Source organism: Cryptomeria japonica, chromosome 6, assembly GCF_030272615.1.
Source record: "Cryptomeria japonica chromosome 6, Sugi_1.0, whole genome shotgun sequence".
NCBI classification, from domain to species: Eukaryota; Viridiplantae; Streptophyta; class Pinopsida; order Cupressales; family Cupressaceae; genus Cryptomeria; species Cryptomeria japonica.
The window spans coordinates 613008950-613028503 of record NC_081410.1 but is presented as its reverse complement, the minus strand read 5'-3'; the positions used below and the strand labels follow the sequence as shown (position 1 = coordinate 613028503).

General features: G+C 38.2%; 1 protein-coding gene across 1 annotated transcript in view; it reads right to left on the bottom strand.

The window, feature by feature from the left end:
- The window catches only part of LOC131037740 (FH protein interacting protein FIP2), a 186215-nt gene that overhangs the window by 127847 nt on the left and 38814 nt on the right, over nt 1-19554 (bottom strand). The window contains exon 2 of the mRNA XM_057969934.2: nt 13700-13809. Within this exon, the coding sequence (XP_057825917.2) occupies nt 13700-13809 (110 nt within the window). The remainder of the gene's footprint in view (nt 1-13699; nt 13810-19554) is intronic.

Below are 19554 nucleotides of genomic sequence, written 5' to 3'. Positions count from 1 at the left end.
AAAATCCTCATCTTTTGCCCTTTTTTTTCCCAAGACTAGTGGAAATAGGACTAAGTAGAACTTATTAAAAATCGTTCCAAAAAAAAAGGTCAGGAATCAGTAGAATCTTTAGATTGATATTGTGTAAGTCCCCCTTGAAATAACCAGAATATCACAACGAACCAACTGAGACTATCTACATGAATCTAGAACCTTGGAGTCGTCTTTGTGATCACACAATCCATCCGTTTAGCACATAGAAGATTTTGATCAAGAGAGAATAGGAGACCTAAGTGGTGAGAAAAATTCATTGGTGATTGTCGAGATGACGAAATGATTGAAGGAAAATCATCCAAAGACGAGCAAGCACAATACAATTAATTTTTCTCTTATTGCTAACATTTAGAGTGTTCATGAGCTCCAAGATTTTGCAAAGGCAAAAGGTAAACTTGCACGAGGAAAGGCCATGGAAGTCAAATGTCAAAGTCTTATGAAGAACAAGACTTGGATTCTTCCAGATCTTCCACCAAGGAAGAAACCCATTGGTTGCAAATGTGTGTACAAAGTCAAATATAAATCTGATAGTATGCTTGACAAGTACAAAGCACCATTGGTGCTTAAAGGATTCTCGCAGAGAGAAGTTACTAATTATGAGGAGACCATTGCTCCTACAGAAAAGATAAGCACAATTTGCTTGATTCTAGCCATGGTAGCTTAGTTTCATTGGAAAGTATACATGTCTCAGCCTCAGGGATTTCAGGTTGCAAAAAAGGAGCATCAATTATGCGAATTGACAAAGGCTCTTTATGGCCTGAAATAGTCACCCCAGCCATGTTCCATAAAGATTGATAGGTATTTGGATGAATAGGGGTTCCAAATAAGTCCATCAAATCCTAACCTTTACGTCAAAAGCAAAGATCATGATATCATCCTTCTGGTCATTTATGTGGATTGATATCATCATCGCAAGTAGTGAGACACATTTGATCGAGCAAATCAAATGAAATTTGAGCAAGGCTTCTGACATATACTTAGGCCTCCTACATTATTGCCTAGGTGCGGAAATTTGGCAAATAGGTGGTTGTATTTTCCTTTATTAGTCTAAATATGCTAGGAGTTTGCTATACAAGTTTAGAATGACAGATTGCAAGATCTCATCTACAACTATGGAGAAAGGGTTGAAGCTTTCAGCCAAAACTAACTGAAAAGTGATCAATGAATCTGCATTCAAGCAACTAACGGGCAGCCTTATCTATATTACAGCCACTAGAGCTAACTTGATCAATGTTGAGAGTTACATTTCTAGATTCATGGCACCACCTAAGGTAGAACATTGGATTGCAGCAAAGAGGGTACTGAGATACATGAAAGGGGCACTTGACTTTGGCATTCTATATTGTAGAATCAAAGATCCTAGGTTGGTTGGATACACATATTCAAATTGGATGGGTTCTGCTATACCCAATGTGTGGCTTTGGTGGCCACATATCTGAATGGGGTACTTGAATGCTCAAGTACTTTGGCTAGAATGCCTGTGTGGCCATCCTTAACGCCCATGGGTACCACTCTAGCCATAAGTCCAAGCTTTTGGTGAAGTACCCGAACATTGGAGCACCCCATTCAACACGTGGCCGCCAAGGCCCCACACTAGGCATTCCTACGCTCAAGACATTAAAAAAGAATGGCAAATCCATGGTTCAAGGTGATTTTAGTTTGATATGTTTTGTTTTTAGTGAAGCCTTAAGGTGGAGTATTAGAATAATATTAAATAATTATTAGAAGATAAGGCTAACAATTGTAATAAAGTCAACTTAGTGACAAGTGTGTCTTTTGACTTTTTTTAGTTCGCTTTTTCTAGTGTTGGGTAAGTCATGTCATGTTTATCCTTTTGCATGGTTTCATCCTCCATTCTCTATATAAGAAAATGAAGAACTTTGTAGTCAGCATCATGTTATTTAATAGAATATTAAATATTATGTTTTCTTCATTTTTACAATATTACATGCTTTCGTGATGCAATAACACAATCTAGGGGATATCCTTGGTGAACTTTAATCACCATTATCATGGAGAACCATATCATGCATGCACAAGTCTTGCACATGTGACTGATAACTTAAGTAGATTCATTTGTGGAAATACTATATTGTTGTTATCTTCAAACAAATATGCAAGGATGTTGTTATCAGCTTAATGAGAGATCTTGTAGATAGCTGGTAAGTTCTGCCAATGAAAATTTTCTCACCGACTCATGAGTTATTAGTGAATTTTTATGCACCTTTTGGTCAAGTACTCACCAATAACTCATTTGTGATTTTTTGGCAAGTTACTTGTGTAAGAACTCCTGCAAGGTTCTAACTCCACCCAAGTGCAAACTGATGTAGTTTTGGTTTTGGTTTGCAATTATATACTTTCTATGGTATTTTTTCCAATATATAAAATGCAAGAACAATGCATAAAATAAATTCTGAAGGTAACTAATTGTCTGCAACTTAAATCTAAATGCAAGAAGCTGTAAATTATTCGACAGCAGCAACACATGAAACTTTATTGATTTTTACAAGTTACCACATTACAAAATCATTTCTTGCAAACACTGGGAATAACCGGTAATTAAAAGAACCTGGTAGTGGATGTTGCTGCTCCAATAGCGAAGACTACACCCAAAATGCTATGCAAGATGTCTATGCTGCCCAAGGCGCCCAGCATGGAAGAGAAACATGCATCAAATGGAAAGCGATCTGCTGTCAGCAGTAGCACTCACACATGCTGCTGCTGGGAGCATATTCTCTGTAAAATCCCATTCTATATGCATCAAATCTGCTGCTATTACATAGATGTTGCAAGGGGATGACATTACATGCCTTCTACCCCAAGCGATTTGACACAAATGAGGACCACGACCTAGGCTGGGTGATCCCTGCTGACTGTAGCAGCAAATAAAGCTTGATTTCTGAGTGATAATGGCTGCCAAAGATGGAGCTGAAGGTCTGCAACTAATTATGCTTCAATAATCTCCAAACCCTAGATGAAATTCCTTCTCTTTTGAGCACAATTAGAACTTTTGGATGAAGTCCTCCACAAGCAATGATTTGGTTGATCTCACAACCTCAAAATTGCAAAGACACTGAAGAGTTTTCCTTCTCCAATGTTGGAAATGACTGAAACCCTTGTGTATTTCTACACACAGCTCTCATTATCAAAAAGCACTAGTTTATAATATTCAAGAATGAAAAGGCATTTGCTTTTTGAGTCCTTTTATAACCTCAATCTCCTTAATAGCATTTAAATCCACTTTAGGGTTTGCATAATGACTGTATTTAATATCTTCATAAGTGGGTGCCCAAGACTTGAATTATTAGATGCACATTAATATAATTTAAAATGATATTTTATATTTATCTTTTGACTTTATCAAATGCATCAATAAATAGGCCTCAAATACTAAAAATGATTGATTGCACTTTAAGTCACTTAATTGAGGGTCATGGCCCCATTGCACATAAAATGACTTTAATAACTTTATAATATGCCTTTAATGATTAATTATTAATAAAGTTTTTCTCGATTCCAGAGAGACAACTACTACATCCACTGCACATCCAACTGCCTTACTAAAAATAGGAAGGGTCCCTCTCAAGCAACCACTGACTTACTATAAATAGTAAGTGTGTCAAACTGAACCAAACGAAGAGTAATCCTGAACACTTCTAACCTCCGGAATGGGAATAAGCCTCCTAAACTGCCAACTGGAACCCTCTAGCCGTCGATCTTAGCCTACGAGGGCCAATAATAGGCTAATCCAAACATAAACCATATCATCCCAAAAAGGAGACATTACAACTTGCCAACCTCATTCAGAGTGCAAGTACTCACAAGTCAAATGAATTTTGCTAAATTTTTAATCTATGCTCTCACCAATCAACCCAGTTTTAACTCATCATTTCTTCAATAAAAAGATGAATGTGCCTCAAGCCACCCCCTTAGTGCCTAAGGAATCAAGGGCTTCTCTCCAGATTCTAGTATATCTTGTTCTTTCCTTTCATTGTTCATGAAAGATTATGTCACTTCTTTACTAAGAAAATATCTTGTACACTCCTACATAGTAGTAGAGCGAATTTCTACATTATATGAGGTGATAGTGGTATATTTGTTCAGTAATCATATTAGAACCTGTAACTGTTATCACTTGAACCTGCACCCCTGTTTGCTAAGCTATCAACTCAGCAGGCTTGTGACACATGGGAACCCTCCTAGGCCTGTGGGTTGCCTAAAAAATGGAGTGAACCTCCAGAGTAAGCTGGTTCTTTTCAGATTCTGCACCTAAACTAACAATTTCTTCAGGGAAAAGAGTAAGGAGGAGAAAATGTAAAACTAAAATTTTGAATATAAGGTGATTGCACCAGATGGTATTTTTGAAATCTTACTAAGCAAAAGACACACAGTACAACAATGATAATAAACCCTTTTATACACTAACCAACAACCCATGACCCTTGCATCAATGCTTCATAAGCAGGTTGGATAATCACAGTCCTAAGAGGGAAAAAACCTTTTCACAACCTAAGACTATTAATCATTAATACACAGCTAATGACCTGCAAGTAGTATATATGTTTCTGCATAAGGCATCAAAAGGAAATGTAAATTTTAAGGGGGGCAAAAACCAACCACCAAAGAACTGACTAACCCTGAAGATGCAGTAACAGAGAAAGATGAAGAGTAGAGGAGTAAACCAAGCTATTATCCTTGCCAAACAGGTATCACCAAGCTTTATAAATCCTGAAAATGTGTTACAAAGACATCCCTTCCTGCAGAGAGAACTAAAAAATTACAGTCTGCTCCAAGATGAATGAATCAGAACCCTTACAAAAATGAAGGCTCCCAGTATATATGCCTTTTTCCAAAGTTATCAAGAAGACTCCACCTCCTCATTTTAGGTCGAGCAAACTCAAAAAACCTACTTTTTGGGCCTCAAAAATATCTCAAAAGGGATAAACCTGAGCCAAAAGGCTAAGTCATCCATTCTGCAACCATAAAACCTCATAAATGCAACATAAATGACCCTGAAATGCCTCTGACAGGCCTGCAAGCCCTCATAAATGCAAAAATATCCCTCCCTTTGCCCAAACAAAATATCTAATAAAGTGATTTTTTTTTTTAAAAATTATTATTATCTGGTCAGGCATTTGTTTGACTTTATTTTCATTTATATTTAAAGGTCTTAATAACATAAAAATAATAGAATCGTTTTATTTAAAGTGACAAAATAAATAAATCACTTTAATAACACAATTTTATTATTTTTATTTATTAAATAATAAAATGTAATAAAAAATATATTTAATAAAAGTGTTTGATTAACACTTTAATAAATAAAAAAATTTATTATATTTTATTATTTTTTAAATATAAAATAAAAATAAAATCAAACTTTATGTTTGGTCAGAAAATAATAAATAATAATAAAAAAGAGAACTTTAAAAGCAATATTTGCTTACATTTCCTTGAGGGCGTATTTGAGTTTTTAAATGAAAAAAAAAAAAAAACTTGCTAAGAAATTGCAAGGGGGGACTAAGTGATAGAAGATCACTTAGGAAGCAAAAGATTTTACAAAATGTTTAAAGTGATTAAAATCACTTGGAGGCATATGCGAACCTTGCCATGTGGCTTCCAACAATTAACGTGGCATAGAAGAGAGGAGAAAGAAAGCGAAGGAAACATAGGCGATTTTTTATGAAGATATTTTAGGGAAACAATAACCCTAAAAGCTCATTTTGCTTCTTCACTTTTGTCTTTCGACAATTCTGGAAACTGGCTCTGCATCCTTCTGGGCGCCGCTTAGGGTTTGAGCTGGGCGTGGAAAGAAGAAAAAACGTCGGTTTCTTCTCTGTTCTGGGTGCCGAAATGAGTGTTGGGCGCTCCTTTTGCTTACGGCCGGCTCTTTGACTGCATTTTTGCTAGTTTCGGGCTCATTTTATGGAGCCGCTGGAAATCTGTTGCGTTTCTGAGCGTTTTTTTTTGGGTATTCGAAGTGACTCCTTCCTTGCTGGGCGCGATCCTTCCACTTTGCATCCGTTATTCTGCACAGGTCCGCCATTCTTTACCAATTCTGGAAGGAAAAAATGCTTTTCAACGTAATATGCATGGCTTTCCTCTCTGTGTCTTTCTGAAGTATTTCATGGCATTCGAACCTGCTCGGCATTTGCTTGCATTTTTTTTAAAAATCCATTTATGTGATTTGTTGCACCTTTTGTAAGCTACTTTCCTTGGTACTGCAGGATTATCCTTCCTCTCTTTATCTTAATTATGAGAATAATACTTCGAATTTCTGTGTTTTCCATTTTTCTGAGCACCATATTGAAGTTTTCGATGAGACCCCTTTGTCAGCTCATCCCAATGCGCATTTTTGGTCTATGTGATTCTCAATAGAACAGTGGGGTCGAAGTATATCCTTCGCTGTGACCCACGTACTGACTTCCAGGGATGAATTAACCTGACCTGTGTTCTCAAAATTTGGAGTGCCTCCATCAAAGAAGTTCCATTCTGCAATACATGTTTTAAAGTTGTCAAGAGCATGCAACACTTTTGAAGCTCTTAATGTATGAGCCACTGGCATCAGTCCAGATCTTCTAAACACAAGACTTGAAGGGAACCAGGCTTTATTTTTCTCCTTATACGTAGTAAATTGAACATTTACATAGAAACAATCTTTGGGAAATTTCAAACCATTTTTATGTAGCCAAAACTGTTTCGATTCTTGGAAACCCTTGCTTTATGGGGGCATTTTACTCGAGCCTATTATACAACCTTCTATCAAGGAAGGAAGCACAAAACATTTTATCATTTCGAGGCCTGAAACATCCCACAAGTTACATAACCAATCTGCCAAGTTGACTTCACTATCAAATCTGTCTTCCATTTCCATCGGCAAGAAATCCCTGATTTGCATCATAGCTGAGAAACTTCAACTGCTGGGCTTGGTTGGGTTTCGTTCTGGGACCCTTATGCAATATTGCTGCTTGTTTCTGAACATAAGAGAAATTCCTGAAAACATGAAATAACATATCGGACATCATCCTCTGAGGTCTGGTGATGCGTGACAATTCTGAATCTGGTTTTATTCTTTGAAAAAATAAAAACGCCTTTGTCCTTTAGGCTCTTCCCATTTGTTAAAGATGCTGCAGTTGAATGCAGTGCATTCTTGCTTGAACTAGGTAATTCTGGAAATGAACTTTAGGCAGTGTAACAGGACTATTATCATCTATTGTTAGTTTTGGGGTAGCAAGCCCACTTTCCACATATCGTTCATCTGCTTGGGTTTGTGATTGCAAACCTAAACTCTTAATAATTTCATTTCCACTCTACCTAACATTCTTAATAAAAGGAAAACCAACTTTGTTTATCTCAGCTCTTTCAACTGCTTGATTAATATCATCTGACAAATCTTTCCAAAAATCAAATTCTGAGCTTATACTGCTATCAGTCAATTTCATTGTTCCTTTATTACCAGGACTACTTTTCCCTTTAGAAGATTCATTTTGATCTGAAAACCCTGCATCTCCAACTGATTGCAAGAAAGTGTCGCCTTTCGTACCTTTCTTATGGGATGAGATTGTCTAGCATACTGATCTTTGAAGTCTGAACTGTCTATATCACAATCATAATGATCCTTATGACACAAATTCAGTGATTCTTTTCTTCCTTTCTGTGGCTTGTTTTCCGGAGTTTTACCACCCTTGCAATGAATTTCTTGAGGTTTGGAATGTCTCATGAGAGTAGGATTTGACCACTGCCTTCTATGATTAGACTGCTGAAAATTCTGCTCCACATCTTCATCATTATTTTCAAGGTGATCATTGTTCTTAGGTGATTGAGAGCCATCCAGAGAATGTAAGGTACTATCACCCCTATGCTGCTGTAGCTTATATGGATGCATACCTACAGAACTGGAAGTGTAAGTTTTATCAATTCCATATAGCATATCTTCACCAGAATCATCTAGAGAGTGTAAGGTAGCTTCATCCCCATTCTGGTGTGGCCCAAGTGACCGATCTCTTATAAATCTAGCAAAATGAATTTCCTTGCTCGGATAAAATATCTGTTTCCTAGAACTGTAAGTCCCATTCTACAGTTGATCATTTTCAGATGGCTGGAAGCCATTAGATGTTTCATTAGACCTCTGTTTACCCATATTACTCTTGTCCTTATTACATACTTTCCTGATGTCATGTTCTTCCTCAAATGAACGTTGTTCATTTTCCTTTTCTCTTCTTTGAATGGTTTTCTTACCATGAAGCTGAACATATCCAGGAGATGGACAATCTCTTACCGGATAGATGTTTTGAGGAACGACGGATATTTCAACATCTGAATCTGAATCTGAGTCAATATAAGAATCAATCATATCATATGATGTCCGATGTCCATCTCTTGATACGGATCTGACTTTATCTTCAAACAATGGCTGCCATCACCCGAATATTAGTACCATAATCTGAATATTTTCTGACAGTAACTCCACCCTCTGCTTTGACAAAATCATCAGTATAGAATACCCCTGCTCTATTCTCATTTTTTTATTTTTTATTTTGAAGAGACAGCTTTAAAATGACCTGATCTATTGGGCATAGGAAAAGTACTATCTGCACTATTATTGTAATCAGGATAAAGACTGTTAATTTCAATGGGATAATGACTGGAAATTGAATGTCTTCTCCTTCTTATCACCAGCCCTGACATGATTTGATTGTATGAAACCTTGATTTTCCTCACATGAGCTGGGCTCAAACCTTGTGGGAGCCGCATTCGTCTCCACTCATCTTAGTGAATTTTATGACCAGCAAACTGTCCTTTTTCCTTTTCCTGCACATGAAACAAACCTGTTAGCAAAAAATGCATATGTATGGTGACCTTCATTTTTGTCTGATTTTTTGCCTTTCGAGATTCCTTTGTGATGCGAGCTATATGCATTTGATGTACGTAGGGATCATATATATATATGCGTGCATTAGTACATATGTCAAAAATGCAGCCAGCTATTGCTTAGAACAAAATGTTCTAACACATTGTTTGTTTCAACCTCTTGCAGATATCAGAAAGAAAGCCTCAACGGACCAGGGTGGAGCAGCAAGACAAAGGCGACGACGAGCGTACCTCAACTGTTCCAGTCATTCAGGCAATGACTGGTTCCATTCTTGACATGCCTTTTCCTCATTTTTTCCTTTGTACTTGTGCATGTATATATGTATATTTCCTTTCTGCACTGGATGCACGTAGCTAGTCCCACGGCTCTTTGTGTGGGACGCAATTTTGAATATGAATAAAATACTTTTCTCTTGCAATGAGATGTTTCTCTCTTTGTTGTTACAGAATAGAAGTACTTAGAAACACCATCTTTAAAACACAAAAATAGAGAATAAGTATACACTAGCTTTCTTTTGTTCATGCTAGCATTTCTCAACCTATTTTTCAGCCAGGAGCGAAAAATAGGTAACAGTAACCATATTAGAAAAACAATTCCTTTATTCCTCTTTTCTAGTATCAATAGTAATACTACAAAAGAGGACTAGAAAACCACCTTACAAGCATCAATTGTGAGAGGTGATGAAGATTGGAAAGCATACTTCAAAATTTTAATAGAAATGATGGTTTAGGTTTAAGTAGATTGTGCAGACCTATTATCAAATAATTAAGGTTCCCTCATTTTAGGAGATGGCATTCAATATTTTCAATTTGGTGGGTTACAAAATTAAATATGTTTTTGTTGGTTAACAGATTTAACCTTTCAAAATATAATCAATGACTCACTCCAACCCAAACTAAGACCAATTGCAACCAACAGTTGAGCAAACCGTGATGGTTCCTCTTTGAATTTTGATATGAAGGTACAGCTCCCTTCGTTAGATAAAATGTGTGTTTTCTGGATATGCTTTTGACCGGAAAGCAATAAAGGCAGCTAACATCTGCTCATAGCCATGACACAGATGCGAACAGCAGATTTATAAACGGAGGAAAATAGAAAATGACACAAAGTTCATTCTCTTAATACTTCTAGAAAATGATTCGAAGAGAAGATTTAAAATCCAAACAATTCAGAGTACAAAGGCTCTGTAATAATTGTATGCATAATCAAAGATGACAGGGGAAAACATTAGAGAATAACTACATCTGCTCAAAGACAAATCTGCAGCCAAGAGAAACATATATAAACACACAGTTTTAGAATGCATTCCCTCTTTATCTCTAATGTAAAAGAAATGGTGCTTAGACCATTCTTTCCCTGTACAATAGGATCAGGAAAACCCAAAATACGTTCTTCTCCTCTACCACAATAACCTCCCCCAAAAGACCCCCCCTCTCTTGAAAATCATTCCTTAAAAATAGCACTCGGTGACCTTTCAGTTACTTATAACTGATTCTTGGAAAAAAAATAAAAATCTCTTCCTTGAGTCTTTTTGTTTCCAGCATACATAATATTTAATTCACTATCTTTTAAAAATCATTCATCATGAATCTCTAACTTAAATTACAACAGTATTTTGACCCAGTGGGATAGTGTCCCCACCACTTCGATCTTGGATCTCAACATTCTGATCTAATGCCACAGTGTTACCAACCACTAAATCTTGATACTCAGAAATCTGATCTGGCACAACTCTATGCCCAACTACTAAATCTTGATGCTCCTCATTCTGATCCGGTGCAACAATAATCCTGCCCATTGAATCTTCATGCCCAGCTGTAATAGCTCCAAGTCTAGATGTTCTCCATTTCTTTCCAATCCATGCAATAGAAAATGACTTAACCATAGAGGAAAAACCTTCACAAGCATAAAAGGTCAACTATTTTCTTAAGGTTCTGCTGCATTTGAACAGCATGTGCTGAAGCATGGTCAAGAGCAATCGAGTCATCAGGTGAATTATGCCACATATTGAGCAAAACATGATGGTATGTGTGAAAAACCATTGAAGGCTAGGCTAGCTGACGATCGCAAAAAACCATATTGGCCTTTATAACATGATTGCAAAGATAGCCTTGCATTGACCACGAACAATCACAAAGTGCAACTTCTGATCCAGGATTCCAGACAACATGTGTTTGTGTGGGATCACTTTGGCTGATAACCATTGCAAACCGGAGATCTTGATCATCTAAGATAACATCAGTGTCGGGAATTTGGAGTGCCCTGTACCATGACGTGGGACTTATGTATTGTTATCTTATGCTTCCAAGCAAGCCGCTCTCTTCTGCATACCGATCAAGTCAATAGCAAGAGTGCACTTCAGTAGTTAGTTTGTGTACCAACCAATCAAAGCGCGGACATGCACTCATGTCCAATTCATCAAATAAGCTAGTCTTCAGTCCAATATGGTGTGCTTCAATTGCTCCACATGTCTCCTGACTTGCAATTGGGAGAATTCTCATGGCAGCAAGCCACATCTCTATTTTGGGCATCCACTTCAATTTAAAATATTTCAAAAGACACTTTGGTCTACAAAATCCTGCACAAACTCTGAGATGGCGTCTACAGAATCAACCCCTGTCCAAGGACTATACATGATATGCCCAAGGCGCTTAGACATCTCCCACCGTACCTCTACATTGCTACACTTCTTTGTGATGTTCTTAAGCCATGTTCAATGGACATGCCACATGCAGAGCAATATAGGACACTGAAATACATCTCTGATGGCAGCAATCTCTGTGGTTGCATCATCAACTGTAAATCCATTCAGCTTCCACAAGGGATACTTTGCACGAATTCTATCATTAAGTGCACCCATCCATTTTCGGACATCATCACTAGCAGAACTAGGTGTAATGACCCATGCGACAGGGAGAGCATGTTGGTTTGAATCAAAGACAAGAAGAGTGTACAAAGGATACTTGAGCTTATTGATTCCAAAAGTTGTGTCGGCTACTATAATCCTGTTGTTACCAAAGCAAATCATTTGCTGCAACTGCCACTCTGTTTGAATCCCCAATATGAAGGGATCTGTATCAAAAGAATCCTGGAAGAAAAACAAATAATTCTGACATCTTTTGATCCACTTCCGTATACTCAATAGATCATCTGGATCCAATTCATACGAAGACCTCTAATAACCATCTCTAATTTCTGTACAAACTTGGAAACCAGGTCACCTCCATTAGCAGAACCACCAAATGTCTCTGAATCTTCAATGTGTTTCTGCAATATACTTTCCTCTGAAATTCCCAAATATATCATTGACATGGCTTGTTGGCGAAGCTCATTTGGGACATAGGGATGCGTCATGGTTCGAGGTGCAAGAGCATTCCTGTCAAGGGGTCCATGGCAAACTGAACCTGTACGATTAACATGTTGTTGCTGGTCATATACAATTACAGCAATAGATGGTTGGCTAAACAAGCGTTTAATTATGAAGTCACACATGCAACCTCACATTGCTTGTGGTCGTACAGACCGTTTTCTTCCACCTGTTCTAAACTTTCTGCTAGGCAACGCAATTCCGTCCTTCTCATATCAATATTTCAAATTCTCAACCAGATCCTACACGAAAGAAATTGATACTCCATAACATTGATAAATGCTGCATATAGGATATGGGGGAAGATTAACCCAACAGAAATGAGTCTCCTATAGAATAAAAATCCTGTCTATTAACCCCCTCATTAGGAGCTCGGTACACATATCATTTGCACTTATTTGGGAAACATTTTGGCTGAGCCGCTTCCTGCGAGCTTTGGAAACACACGGTGTGGCAGCGTCTTCATCTTCACTAATCGATTTGCAAGAGTTATCGGAAGCCTTGATGTTTGTTGCAACCGTGTCGGGACTTTTCGAGGGTTGGAAAGTATGGATATCGCCCGACAATGTGTGATGTTTGTGAGTCGAGAGATTTCACAAACTTGAAACCATATGGTTTGGTTCAGGAGTTCGAGGATGGTCCGACATCCCGATTACTCATTGGGAAGTCGCGGCAAACTTTCCACATCCGCTGTTGCAAAAGTGCACCGACACCAACTTCTGAACCTTTACAAGTGCTGATCACATTGATATTTGTGCTTCTTTTGATGTCGGGTTTAAAACATGTTTTGTTTTGTTTTTTCAATTGAGCAAATATGCTGATATAAATCTTACTGCCTCTTACATTAGCGGGAAGTCAGAGAAGACGCATATTCATAATCTAGAGGCATGGTGAAAATGATCGAGAGCGACCAATACAAATAACAGAGGCTTGACTCAAAAGTTTAAATTTGACCGAGTTCAAAAACCGTGGTAACAGTTTTCCAACAGCTAATTTTTGGATTTAAAATTTTCTCATCATTACTAGAGTTATCTATATGGGGAGCTATTGACTACTGTTCTTACTTCTCACACAAGATCTATATGAGGAGCTCTTGACTACTGTTCTAACTTCTTAAACAAGATTTATACAAATGATGAATCAGGAGATGTTATTCCAAACATCAACTAAGAATTTGTGTCCGTTGTTTCCAAAAGTTTTATAAAACTATTACGGAGTACAGAAGCCTTGGAATTTTTCAAATTTTAATATCTTCCAATACTTGTTTTGAAGGTCAAAGATATTAGACATCATACAAGCAAGTAGAAGAATTATATGTCATATACATTTCATTTTCTTAATGGAACACTACTGTATGAGTTAAGAAGGGCAATGCATATTAAATTAAGATTTATGACATAGCCTACAAAAGTAGGCAAAGCACATACACTTTGAGGATCCCTGAGTGAAGGAAGTCGACCACTAATCATTGCAGCCAATGTTGAATTTGGATCTCGCAGTGTCAATGTATCAACTTTAGTTGTAAATTTTCTGCCACCTAGCATGTTAAAAAATAAGTATCCTCTTCACACAAACAAGATATCAGAAAACCAAGTAACAAAAGGAAACAAGATTTCCAGCCATTAAAACTTTAGATTCCTTAAAACATTTTGGAAGAGAATCAATGAAGAAGAAACAAAAAAAATTACCAAAATCCCCATGATAAAATAACTTTTAGGGTGACATATCACCCCTTTGCAAAGGAACCTAAGGACTTGGGGATCAATGCTTTGTAAGAGGAAAAAAATGGAAAATTAACAAGATACGCAGGTATTAAGCATCCAAATAATGTACAAAAAGGAAACATTTAGTAGAGTGTTTCTCGAAGTTTCTGGGATAGAGGAATGTGATTTCAGGGACAGCAAAACAATTCCTTTTGGGGACAGCTATTGAAATTATATAACAATCAATGCTTAAAATAAAACAGCTGATAAAATTTATTTTTAATAATACTGACAACTTGATCCAGAATCAGACATTGAGATTCCATGATTAATGATTGAAATGCATAAACTGAAACTCATACGCATTAAGAAATTTGAATCCAATGATCAATCTGATATAGTGGTACTTATTATTCGTATCATATCATCTCATAAAGTTGAAGATACAAAGTACAAAGTCAAACAGTAATTCATTGCCGTATGCTATTGTCTGAGTTAAAGACTTTGTACCAGTTTATGTATCGTATAGTAAGCAATTATACCATAGTTCAAGTCACAAGTAATTAAAGCTGTACATGAGTCGAACGTTTGCTACTTTCTAGGTTTGTTTTTTTGAATGACTTTTTTAAATCAACTTAAAGCCTGCAGCCAGCAGCCTGCTAATGGATGAGCTTTCATGGCACTAGCAATCTCGTGTCAGCCAAAAACAATGACCATTCAATTTTGGCTTGTTTGTTCCAATTTGTTTGTGTTTTAGGTTTCCTGTCCATTTTTGGTTTCGGCTGATTGGCTTCAACAGTTCCTTGTTGGGGCCCACACACTGGTTGGGCCATTAGAACTCCTTGGAGTGTTGTCTTTATGTGGGATCTAATTAGTTTGCTTGACATTTCCCTGTGGCCATGTGATTCATCTTCTACTCAGTCCAGCTAGAACTGGTTCTGACTTTCCCACCCACGTGGCATTTTTTTCTTAAATCTTTTATTACTGTTGTTGAGCCTACTTGGCAAATGATTCAACCTTTATGTTGGGCAATCCAAGTGTGTTCAAGAGTGTATCACCTGCAGTTGTGACAGCCCCTTTATGCTGGGCATTTTCAAGGAAGTTGTGAGCATTACGATCATGGTAATTTCTAATAGGAATACACCTATTCTTGGTCCATCACTGCAATTTTCTGACAGGCATACGCCTATTACTAGCCATGGGTTTTCTGTCTAGCAGTGCTCATTTTCTGGTTGAGAAATCCTATAACAATATCAAGACAAAGGCAAGGATAATCACAGGTAGTAAGGAGATCATAGAAGTCAATGAGCTGGGAAATCATTTTCTACTGGTCTTTGGGGAACTGCAACAACCAAGAAGGTGTTGACGTGTATTTTGTACACAATCATACACAGAATAAAATACCCAAGGGTACCTTATCCTCTCTTGAATAAAGCCTCTGATTGCTGAAGATGTCGCGAAAAAGGATCAATCAGGATGACTCCAAGGTTCTTTGATGTAGGGTCTCTACGTGTGGATAAGCACCAGTGGTCGTTGTGAATGCTGTTTCATCAAGGGGCCTTACGTTTTCCGGGCTGCAGGAACAAAATTTCCTAAAACTAACAAATTCTCAAAAAGATCAAAAGGTAGGGTTTGCAAGGGATGAATTCTAATCTAATCCTAAGAATAACTCAATGTAGGCTAGACTTGGTAAGATTCTACCAATTTCAATATTGCCAAGACATAACAACTCAACTGAAATTGATGCGATCTTCTAAGGTGACTAATGATTTTCCAATTCATCAAGGATCATAGACACTACCATGAAAGTACATATCAATAGTTCAACGATGATTGAAGGTTTAAGTAATCCAAATATCTCCAGTTGACCACACAAGGCGTTCTTACAATCAGTAAGAAGCTAGTGGTTTGGAACGTGAATCTCACCAAAGATCAAGCCCAACACTTAGTCCCTCAAACTTAAATACTTCTTTGACTGAGAATGATTCAAGAAAGTGAACAACCATGAAAATAGCCACAAGAATTGCAATAAAACACCATGACTTCAATATTTTATTGATCTCAAAGCCAAAATAGACAACAATTGTTTGAAATTCTTTCTTCAAAGCTCAATCTTGCTACAAAATAACTTTCTTCTCTCTAAAGGCTCTAATCTTCTAACTTCTAACTATTTTCTAATTATTTAATTTCTCCTTCTATTACAAAATGAAAATGAGTGAGGGTATATATAGCATCCTCAATTACAATGAACGGCCCAGATCAAAAGAAGATCAACGGCTGAGATTCTGACACCTAAACCCTAATTAGGGTTTATTACAAAAAGTCCCCTTTTTATTGAACAATATCAAATGCATAGCCAAATATTTAATTGGCACAAAAATCTAGGAAACATAGACCAATGATAATTAAGGTGCCACATCATCTACAACAACCTCTCTTCTAGAACCTTATTCCCTTTCCAATGCTCCTTCTTAGCATATGCAATGAATCTGGACACAATTCCTTCAATCTCAGCAATAGGAATCTCGGGAAGATTCCTCATTCATTCTTCCAAGTGGATAACCTGATCAAAGGCCTTGAGAAGAGCTGCATCCCATCCAGGTTCGAGTTCCTTGATTTTCTCAATCGGGAGCATAGTAGCGAACATTCTGTGATAACATTCTCATCTTTGCAAAAGATGACCTTGACCTTTTCTTCCAACTCTTGAAGATCCACAGCTGTCTCAACTTCAATTCTCCTGGCAAGAAAAGTACATAACACCTCAAACACCTTATCCTGAATTGGATGGATGACTTCTTCAACTTGATTGCATTTGGTGCTGATGTCTTCGAAAAGAACTTCCTTCATCTGGAGTAGAGTTGACCACTGGAGTAAATTATGAGCTCCTCCATCCATTATCTTTTCTTGTGCTAGGATTTTCCTTGGTGTTTGCCTGATTACTTGAAGAACAGGAATGATAACATCTTTAGTATGAGCAAAGGCGTCTACTGTTATCATTAGGTTGTGGATGATCTCAAGGACCTGGATAGCTCAATGGATTGTCTGCATCATTCTAGTTGCGAATTCAACGGCAACTGTGTGGGATTTGTCAATCCAAGAGCTCATAAGTTGAACCAAACTCTTGACTCTCTCTGCCTCGCCAACTGATTCAAGGGGAAGTGCCTGCACAGGAGACACTGCGGGATCCTGACGTCCCAAAGGCTGATTGAGATGGCTAAAGTAGCCTCTCCAAGCGCCGACCTCTCTCTCAAGCTTTCTATTCTTTTCCATTTCTTCCTTAAGCTTGTCTTTAAGTGCCTCAAATGAATCGGTTGCCTCATCCAGTGTCTGCTCAGCGGTGAGTGGACTAAGTTCAAATGTTTCTACATCATATTCTTCTGCAAGGATTTCACCTTCATACTTGTCCACTACTGGTGTAGCTATCTGCAACTTCCTGGACCCTGTCTCATCTCTGATCATTTTGGACATCTTGGTGGCCTTCTTCTTCTCTGTTACTTCCTGGGAATTTCCTACAAGGCTCTCTAAATCAATTACATTATCTTCATCCTCAATCACAATCACCCTTGTTAGTCTCTCCTTCAACCAATCTGGAATGGCAGATTTTGTCTCTCTAACTTGTATCTCTTTAGGTAATGGCTCTTCTTTTCGGAGAGGAGATGTCACTTCATCATCATTCTTGTCTTCATGTAGCTCATCGACTTGGGGAGATTGACTTGATGAACATTGAGATGCCTGCCCTTCCTCGTGTTTATCATTCTGTACTATTGATTCCATAGACTCCTCGATTTCAGGTGTCTTCTTTTCTTGTCCTTGACTTGTCCTTTTTTCATGTCGAGAAGATGTACCGGATGAGCGATCTCGATTGGCCTCTTGCTTCTTCTTGGAGGGTTCTTTTTCTCAGGTCTTTCTTTCCTCTTCGCGCCTCTAGGATGAGGATCGCCTTCACTTGCGCTTCTGGGATGAGGATTGCCCTCGCTTGTGCTTCTAGGATGAGGATGGCTTTCACTTATGCTTGCTCCTCCTTCTCCCGACCTTTCCTCCAAAGTAAAAGTCATTGGTATGTTCTGCTCTCTCAACTTTTGATGTTGTACATCTACCCATCTGCGAGTACAAGACAAAATTGGAGCCATCAAAGCCTTCAAGTCCACAACCTCAAGCTCGTTCCAATCTATCTTTACTGCCTTGTCCTCTCTATCATAGGATGACTGGAGATGCCTGCCACTGTCCTGAGCTTGATCGGCCACTCTGTAAACTTTGCATCTCCTGATAAAATCTAAAGGCAATCTGGAATGCATCTTTCTTTTCACTTCTAGATCACTTGAGAGATTCATCCAAAAGTCCTCTAACTGACATTCATGCTTGTACTTTCTACCAACTGTCTCCTCTATATACCCATAAGGATCAAAATTCTCTCTTAAGGAAAAGAATAAAAACGAATATAAGGCCAACTCCCTTTCTGCATCATCTAAGGCCGGAGCATTAGGACATACCTCAACTGAATTCCCTAGTATGATAGGCATAGGAATTCCATTTCCATGCCTGTGTCTGAATGCCTTCGCATAAGCCGCCAACTGCCTAGTCACTTCAAGTAGTACTATCCTATCTGTCGGATATCTCGGCAACATATAGGGAGGTGAAGGACACCCATGAACTCTAATGTATGTAAACTTCTGGAATTGGATGAACCAAGCACCATACCTCTTTACAAGCTCTTGTGCATCTTGAGATAGCCGATTGTGAATCCCGCCTTGCAATGTCCTGGTGATGTTCATCGTGCAGGTATCATTGACTAACTTGAAGTCACTTCCTAGTGGATGATGCAAATGAACATAAGACTCACACACTCTGACTTCCCCGGGTCCTCTTCCGATCACTCCTCTGTGAGGTAGTCCTGCATATTCAAAACTCCTGATCAAGGCATATATGATGTATGAGCTCATGTGGAATGACTTGGTAGCCTTTAGTCTTCTCAACTGCACGTCCAAGCAATGGCTAATAATTCTAGCCCAATGAATTGTTCCTTTTCCTTGAACTATTACTTGGATGAAATAGAACATCCACTTCTCAAAGTAGAAGGCCTGAGGAGCCCCTGTAACTCGATTGAGCAAAGTTATCAAATCTCCGTACTCCTCCTGGAAGTCGATCCTATGTGGTGTGTTAGGAATCTTGCTCAGGCGAGGACGACTTTTGAGTAACCAATTCTTATTAATGATGCTCAAGCAAGTGTCTGGATCATCTTCATACATGGACTTGGCTCCTTCTAAGCTTTTGTAAATCATATCCCTATGTTCTGGAAGATGGAGACCTTCACTTTTAGCCTCCTCTGAAAGGTAAGCCAAAGTGTTCCCCTCCTTGGATACGATCGATCTTGATTGTGGGTCATAATGGCGGGCACACTCGATCATCAGCTCATGGCACTGGACTGCTGGAGGGAAACCGGCCGCCTTGATGATGCCACTTTCAATTACTCTCTTTGCGACAGGTGATGGTTTTCCAATGTAAGGGACCTCTTGAAACTTCTTCACACTGAAGTTTCCCAAGTTGGTATCTCCAATGTTGCTCCATTTTGACACGATCTT